The sequence below is a fragment of the Lepidothrix coronata genome, unplaced genomic scaffold (assembly GCF_001604755.1).
Source record: "Lepidothrix coronata isolate B3197 unplaced genomic scaffold, Lepidothrix_coronata-1.0 Scaffold203, whole genome shotgun sequence".
Taxonomy (NCBI): domain Eukaryota; kingdom Metazoa; phylum Chordata; class Aves; order Passeriformes; family Pipridae; genus Lepidothrix; species Lepidothrix coronata.
The window spans coordinates 868,838-876,991 of NW_016690383.1; the positions used below are offsets into that span (position 1 = coordinate 868,838).

Consider the following 8,154-nt stretch of genomic DNA (forward strand, 5'->3'; position numbering starts at 1 on the left):
TTTGCTGATGGTTTTATTTCTCCAGGACAGGAGGATGTGGAGCTGTTAACCCTTGGGTATGTGCCCCTCACAGGGGCAGGTACCAAGCTCAGGTTTGTGCCAGCGAGGATATGTTGCCGATGTCACAGGCCCTGCAAACAAGAGGAAGGTCGAGGATTTGCCAAAACTCATCCGGGCTTTGTGTCTCTCAGTGGGCTCTGCCAGCATGGGGAACAGCACAGAGCCACCCACCAGCTCGGCCAGGCTGTCACTTACTCTGCTTCTTCTTTGGAGATTAGTTTCCCCAAGTATAAAACTTCTGCAATGAGAGACACCATGGGGTCGCAGTTCAGGCTGGCAGCTGCTGTCACATGGCCATCCCTGAGAGGGAAAGAGGAAGAATGTGGATCTCCTCAGTGTACATAGCTCAGCACAGCAGCGTCCTCGTGGCACCCTGACTGGAGACCAGCTGTATTTCAGAGGGCTCAGGGCAGAGTGGCTGGGGCTGCAGGATGCACAGGGACTTGTGGCAGATCGCCTGGCACTGCTGGGAGCTGGGCACCGAGCCTGGGAGCAGCGGGGCAGAGGGAGAGGAGACGTGTCCCAGGCTCCCTGCCCAGCTGGTGTCTTCATTGAAGCTCATCCTCTTCTCCTTCCCTGCCCTGCTTTGGTTTTCTCTGGAACCATCTCGCTGCTGGTTCAGCGCCCAGCAGCCACAGGAGGTGATGTGGAGCCTCTGCGGAATCTCTGCAGGCTGTAAGGGAGAGAACCTTGCCCTGTTCCCGCAGCAGTGCTGTGTCAGGGCATGGACTGGTCATGGATTCACTCACTTGAGGTAAAAGATCAGGAACTTCTGTTGCTCCAGGCTGCCCTTCACAACAGTGTCCGTGTATCCCTTTCCACAGCCTGGGAGAGAGAATGTCACAGCCTGCTCAGGGAGACCTGGCACAGCAGCTGCCACCCATCCACCTCAGAGCCATCACAGGTAGGGACAGAGGGCACAGTGACTGGCTGGGGCAGAGCTGGGGAGCAGGCATGAAGGCCCTGGGCAAGCAGAACTGATGCAGAGCTGCACAATTGCATCATGACCCTGAGCCTTTCCTTGGCTCAGAGAGGGAGGTCCTTCCTCCTTTGTAACCTCTAAACCACTTGAGATCAGTGAAGAACAAGAGCTCTGGGTAACATTCAGGCCCAGAGCTTGAGCTCGCCGTGGCAGCCAGTCCAAAACTTGAGATGCTTCAGGTGAGCTCTGCAACCACTGTGTTTACAAGCCCAGACCCAGCTGGTGGGTGAGCAATGGGCAGGGAAGAAGTTCTGCTGTTCCCATCTCTCTGCCCCCTCCTACCTGCATAGCGGATGCTTTTCCCAAGCAACGTGGTCCAGAAGAAGGGAACGGTGTGCAACTCCTTTTCTTTCTTCAGCATGTTTAAGGCAGCAACGTGACCTGTGACGAGACAAGAGAGGAAATATTTTTCTCGAAGGTGCTCAAAGAAGTGTTCTCTGCCTCTTGTTATCCTGCCCCGTCCCTTCTGCCCCATTCCCTCCTCCAGGGGAGCTGGAAAGTGAGGTGGCTGAGCTCTCACCGTGGGCCTCAGCCACTTGTTGGTGATGGATGCTGGTCCGGTCCCCGTTGAGAAGCGCCACTGGAAAGGACACCACGTCCCCCGCAGCGAAGACATTTGGGATGTTGGTTTGCATGTGCTAAGGGGACAAAGAGCAGTGAGTGCAAGGATGAGAGTGGAGGGATGGGGTTGGACCCGGAATACTCGGCTGGCACTCACCAGATCCACCAGGATGGCACCTTTGTCATCTCTGGCAATGGAGGTGCCCTTCAGAAATGCTGAGCTGGGGGTCGACCCTGCAGGGAGAGGAGCAGGGACAAAAGGCAGGGAGGAAATTTGGTCCCACAGCAAACATGTGCCCGTGCTGCCTGCTCAGCCTGCTCAGAGCAGAGCACTTGCTCTGTTCAGCACTCAGAGCACAAGCTGTGCTTGGGCTGGTGCTGAGCTAATCCAGGGGCAGTAAAATCAGGGCCCAGGACATGGCACGCTCCAGTAACACAGCAGTGACCTATGGAGCTCAGCAAGTGAGCCAAAGGCACTCTGAGAGTGTAATTGGCTCCCTTCCTCCAAGGCCAAGTGCTTGTTCATGAACTGCTGACTTTCTGCAGGTGTTTGGGGCCAGGAGGAAGGGCTGGATGATAACAGAACTGGAAAGAGACTGCAGGGAATGGTGTCCTGGGAATGAACTGTGGTGTTCTGGGCTTGCTGACTGTTCTCCCCATTCCCAAAGAGCCTCACTCTCCCAACTGGGGTCTCTTACCTATTCCCACCACTACCACATCTGCAGGTAATTTCTCTCCGTTGCCAAGAACAGCCTCTGTGACCTAGGAGAGAAGAAAGAATCATTAATAAAGGGTTAAAAACACTGTCCTAATTCCAGCAGCCTCCCTGCTGCTTCATTCTTTGCTGTCTTTTTTCTTCCCCAGGTTCGGATCACCTTGTCCAGCTAATGTGCGTTGCTGGGAATGTAAAAGAAAATCACACTGCTGTCCCTGAGAGAGGAACACTTACCGGTGCCCTTTGAGCCCAGAGCTGTACTCAGTGAAAAGAAAGGGAGGGTCTAGACATGCGAGAGGACAGTCGAGATGTAGACACTGGGTTATACCTCAGTTTGGGATTTTTTTCCCCTAAAATTAGCAGTTCAGGGATCACAGAGGCATGACTGACCTTTCCATACTTTCCTTTCAGCTCACAGAGTTCTGATTTCATGTGGAACTTCACCCCTTTATTTTGCAGCATCTGAAAAGGACTGGTTTCAGTATTCATTAGGAAATTCCAGGCTGTACTGCTATAAAAACAGCTCTGCCCAGCCAAAACCCAGGCAGACAGCACAGCTGCTGCTCCAGGCTGCAGAGAGGTTCCATTTGTGTCCCTGGCTGGTGCAGGGACCCTGGAAGCCTGGCTTTTCTCTGCAGTCTCAGTCAGGACTGGTGTGTGAGGTGGGTTTGGGATGAAGCAGGGCTGGGGAGTGTGATGTGTGCGTGGGGAGGTTGGGACCAGCCATGTGTGAGGCTGGTGCTGGGCACACAGAGTTATGACTCAGCACAGGGGCGAGGTTTCCTGGGCTGTCGTGGATCACTGGGCTGCCTGGATAATGTGTGTTCTCCCTCCTAGAATTTAGTGCCAGGTTTTCCTAACCTTCATGGCGACGCCTCCAACCTGAGGACCCAGAGCGTGCTGGAAAGGGAACTCCTCTCTTTCCACCACTGAGATGGTACCAGCCTTGTCTGAGAGGAAGGCAGCCACCTCCATTCCTGCAAGGGAAAGGCATGCCCAAGGTAAGCCTGCTGCAAGCATCAACCTGTATCCTCCTGCTTGGAAATCTTTTCCCCTTCCAGGAGAGCAAATCTGATGTGTTGCCAGTGCTTAACTGCTTTGCTATGCATTTCTGGGCTGAGGCATTTAGCTCCCCACTGTCTTTGTTCTTGTGCACTACAGACCTGGATATTAGGAAATGCAAAGAGCAGCTCCTGGTTTTGAAAAAAATAGCCCCCTTTCTGTGCCTTGCCTCCTCGCTTTCCCAATGCTTCTGGGGAATCCAGCTCCTCTGAAGGACAGTGACCTTTTATAAAGCACATTTCCCTCTGTCCTTGTGCAGGAATTGTTTATAGCTCTCAAAGTTTCTGGCTATCAGAGGAAAGAATGAGTGGGTGCTGCGTAATGCACACCCCCAGCAGCTACAGGGCTCCAGGGAGGATCCCAGCTGGGTAGAAAATGAACATCCCTTCCCTGAGGGCCTCTGGTTCATCTGCACAGGCAACAGAAGTGCTCACTGATAGCTTGATACCCACTCCAGCCTGGTACCTACGAATGAAGCTCCTACGATCACCAGATTCTTCCCAGTTGCCAGCTCCAAGATCTTGCTGGAGTCTTCTGGGGTTTGGAGAACGCACACGTTCTGCAGGTCTGCACCTGGGACTTTGAGGAAGCTGGAGCTGAAAGAGAGAAAATCCAGATGCATCCCATAATCAGAAATTAAACAGAAAGAATGAGGAGGGAGCACAAGCCTATGGCTGTGTCATCCCATCCTGTCCTTTCATCTCATTTCCTACCACCTCCCTCAAACAACTCCAATTCTGCGTCCCAGTGTTGACCCATCCTGTCCTGCCTCTAATTCTATGTGTGGCAAATGCTTTGTGCACTCACTGGCTGCCTGTTGCAATGAGCAGCTGATGGTATTTCTGAGAGGAACCATCCATGAAGTGGACCTGCTGCTTCTGGAAATCCACCGACACTGCCTGCAGGAGAGAGGGGTCAGAGATCAGGCAGGCACCTCTGACCCACTGGTGTCCTGCCTGTCTTGCCTGTGGCTGTTTGCCTGGTTTCTGGACACTCAGGTGAGATGAGGGATGCTGGGGTCCTCTCTCCCCCTTCCTAAAGGTCCATCCATGGGCTGCACAGACCAGTGTTACATCCAAGGTATGGACACCATGTGTAGCACTGGCCTGGGGATGCTGTCCCAGAAGAAAATACATGTATTTAGGAGAGCTCTAATTTATAGAATCATAGAATGGTTTGGGTTGGAAAGGACCTCAAAGACCATCTCATTCCACCTCCCTGCTGGGGGTAGGGACACCTTCCACTAGACCAGGTTGCTCCAAGCCCTGTCCAACCTGGCCTTGAACACTTCCAGGGATACAGGGGCAGCCACAGCTTCTCTGGGAAATCTGTGCCAGGGCCTCACCACCCTTATAGTAAGGAATTTTTTCCCCTCACCATGGCAGGAACAGGATCAATGATTGAAGACTAAGCTCAGCTGCTCTGGTACCTCTTTATCTGTCCAGAACTCTATGCCCTGAGCATCAAGGAATTCAGGTTTCCTCAGGTAGATTTCCTCAGCTTTCAAGTCCATTTCCTGAAAACACAACAGAAATGTGAAATAAAGCATTTCTTACAAACAGCAATTTTCCTTCAGTGTTTACTGGTAAACCAGTTTACATAAGAGGTAAATTTCCCATTAATCAATCACAGCTCCCCACACTGCCCCATCCCCAGCCTCTTGTTCTCCCTCAGAAAAACCATCAACTCAAACTCTAGCGGGAAGAACTCAGTAAAAGGAGAGAAAACCGTCAACTTGTGGTGGACTTTGATCAAAGACTTCCTGGGAGGGAGAAGTGAGATGTTTTCTGGAATTTTTACCCCTGTTCCCTGTGAGTACCTCAGCACTCCTGCTTTGCCAGCACAGCTCACTCAATTGCTCAGCCTGGCCCTCAGCGTGGGCCATGTCCCACGTGGTGCCCAGGCACAGTCCTTGCCCTTGTCACACACAAACCTTGCTCAGTTTGGACTTGTCGTATGGAACATGTTTCTCTTTAGTGGCCATGATGATCCTGCCAGTAAAACCCTCCTGGCGAAGCGTCTCTGCACACACCAGGGCAGCCACACCTAGAGGAGATGCTCATCTCAGCCCTCTTACACACCACTGTGGAGTAAGAGGAGCAGGTAAGCCCTCCCTGGAGAAGAGAGTGGCAGCTCACAGCGTGTGTGGAGAGGGCACAGCACAGACCCCTTCACTGACCTCCCCCCAGCAGCAGCATCGTGTTCTGGTTGACAAGGCACCGCCTGCTTCTGTCCTTCACCCTCAGGCTGTTTTCAAGGTCCTAGAAAAAAATGAGAAATGCTGAAGTCATGCCCAGCCCAAGGTGCTGCTCGTGCTCAGTGGCAGCAGGTAAGGTCAGTACCTTCTTTTTTGCTGTAACAAACACCTTTCCATCTTCCACTGTTACCTGAAGGGGGCAAGGAGAGGGCATTTAAGTGCTGCATCCATGGGGTTGTGGTAGGAGCTCACCTAACTCTGATCTTGGATGTCAAATGATGCTGAGGAGCTCATGAGCTTTCCTCCTCATTCCAAGAGCACTCAGGAAGAGGTGTAAATCATTTTTATTTCCCACAAGAGCTGTGCTGGCTGTGAGGGACACCAGGATATATGGCATCACCTTTGATTCAAAGGAGCTTTAGGGCAGGGAGTTACAAGATCCCAAGAAATCATCCCATGTGTTGTAGCTCTGTATGACCTGGACCACGGAGGGGTGGCCAGGGCAGGGGGCTTTCAGTTGGTGTCAGGAATACAGAGCTTGTGAGAGGGAATGAATGTGAGAGGTGCAGAGAACACAGCCCGAGATGGGAGGAGAAAAAGCCGAGAGGTCACCTTAAAGCAGGAGATACAGTCCAGAGAAGGGTATTCCTCGATGTCTCCAGTTCTGATGTTAAAGCAGGCGCCGTGCCAGGGGCAGCGCAGCCTCTCTCCTCTCAAGACCCCTGCAACAGAAACCCCCCACAGCTGGGCAGTGAGAACCAACCTCCTCAACGTGGCTTCTCCCCCTGCCCCGAGCTGGGGTTACCTTTGCTGAGCGGGGCACCATAGTGGGGACATTTGCTGCCCAGGGCGCTGAACTCCTTCCTGTTCCTCACCAGCAGCACTGGGTAACCAGCCACCATCACCTCCAGGAGCCTGTGGGAGAGGTGGGGAGGTGGGCACACAATCACCTGGCTCCCCACCACCACCACCAGGTACTCACTCTCCATCCCCAACGTCGTCCTCCCTGCAGACCTCGGCGGTGACGGTGTTGGTGTCGTCGCTGTCCATGCCGGTGGCTGCTGGGAGCTGGTCAACACCAGGCACTTAAGGGGTCCCAAATTCCTGATACAGCATGAAAAAACCCTCAGCTGGCGGAAAACACCCATTTCACCCCCTTTTTTAACTTTGTGTCCAAACCTGAAGTCCATTCCTCTGTCCTTTTCTCCTCTGATTTAACCCACTTTTTGTTTTCAGCCCTGTGTCCCATTAAACTGCAGCACAGGGTTAGTCAGGAGATATGATTAATGACTGTTGTAAATAAATGCAATTATTTATGGGGAGGTGCTGCTGCCTTATCCCCTGTCTCCCCCAAATTGGGTCTAAAGAGCCACTTCAGCATCTTGAAAACCTCTCTAAAATTTTTGCAGAGATGTTATTCATGCTAATTGCCATGAAAGCATTAATCCCTGCCCAAAATACCTCTTGGGCTAGAAAAGTGAGAAAACCCTCAGTCCTTAATGCTCTCCCTGCCATAGCAATCAGTTGAGAGGCTGATTAGGAATATCCCTCTCTGTTTTGGAGAAAAAAAAAGCAAGAAATGGCGCAGAGTGGGGGCCATTTGAGGCAGGTTTCAGTACAGGGTGGTGACTTGCTCCTGCAAATCCCTGCTGCAACGCTGCCCCGCTCCCAGGGCCCTTGGGAGAAGCATTGGTGGGTACTCACCTGGTCCTGCTGGGGGGGTTCTGTCACCTGTCCCCCGGCTCAGAAAGCCACCACCGCTGCCGTCTGTGACTTTCTCCTCTGAGGTGACACCCTGGTGTCTCACCCAAGTGCTCTGCCCGCTGCCAGCCCACGGCTGGTGATGCTCTCCCCGCGTTGCACAACGTCCCCATCTGTCAGGAGATGCATCTCCTGGAAGCGGCCTCCTGCCAGGGAGCTTTATCTGATTTCTGCAACTGGTCTGTGCCTAATTAAGTGCATTTTGCTTGGGTTTAGAGTTGCAAAAGAACTGAGGACACATAGGAATTATGGTGCAGGTGTGGTGTAAAGACAGGGTGCGTCATGGGCAGCGTGAACAGAAACTCGAGTGGATGCAGTGACATCCCACTGCAACTTTCCACTGCCCCTTCTCCCCATGGAAAGCACTCTAGCTCAACAAAACGTATTTTTGCAGCACTTCAGAATTATATTACTACTTTTTACATACTTCAATAACATTTAAAATTCCTTAATTCGATCTTTCAGTAAGATTTTTCTCCGCTGATTTTAAGGCACATGAAGTGTTCAGCACCTTTGCACGTGCCTTACGGCCCAGCTCTGCTCCTGGTTCAGTCACCAGTGTCCAGGCACACGATCCCATTGTTGCATGGATGGCATGGAGCAGGATGCTGCTTTCTGTACTATTTTTTATAACAGAGTGGGAGTTGCAAAAAACCAGGAGTAACGCCTACGCTGTTTGTGTCTACTCTCGTTCTTATCTCTATTTCACAGTCAGTATGTTTCACAACTTTAAAATATGCCTTAAATATTAAGGGGGGGAAAAGTTACCAACAGCGTGCTTCCAGCATCTCCCTTGCAGAACCAGAGGTTCGCAGG

At 52.1% G+C, this 8,154-nt stretch overlaps 1 protein-coding gene across 1 annotated transcript; it reads right to left on the reverse strand.

Annotated features, from left to right (window-relative positions):
• On the reverse strand, positions 1-6,627 carry LOC108505956 (apoptosis-inducing factor 3-like). Its single transcript, XM_017832475.1, has 18 exons — positions 6,560-6,627; positions 6,383-6,492; positions 6,190-6,299; positions 5,723-5,767; positions 5,560-5,641; positions 5,314-5,426; positions 4,810-4,896; positions 4,188-4,279; positions 3,846-3,976; positions 3,180-3,295; positions 2,709-2,780; positions 2,302-2,365; positions 1,761-1,837; positions 1,563-1,680; positions 1,325-1,423; positions 810-885; positions 256-360; positions 1-131 (listed from the first exon to the last, which is right to left on the reverse strand). The coding sequence occupies exons 1-18, from the start codon at positions 6,625-6,627 to the stop codon at positions 89-91; spliced, it is 1,608 nt and encodes a 535-aa protein (XP_017687964.1). The 3' UTR covers positions 1-88.
• Between the last annotated feature and the right edge of the window lie 1,527 nt (positions 6,628-8,154).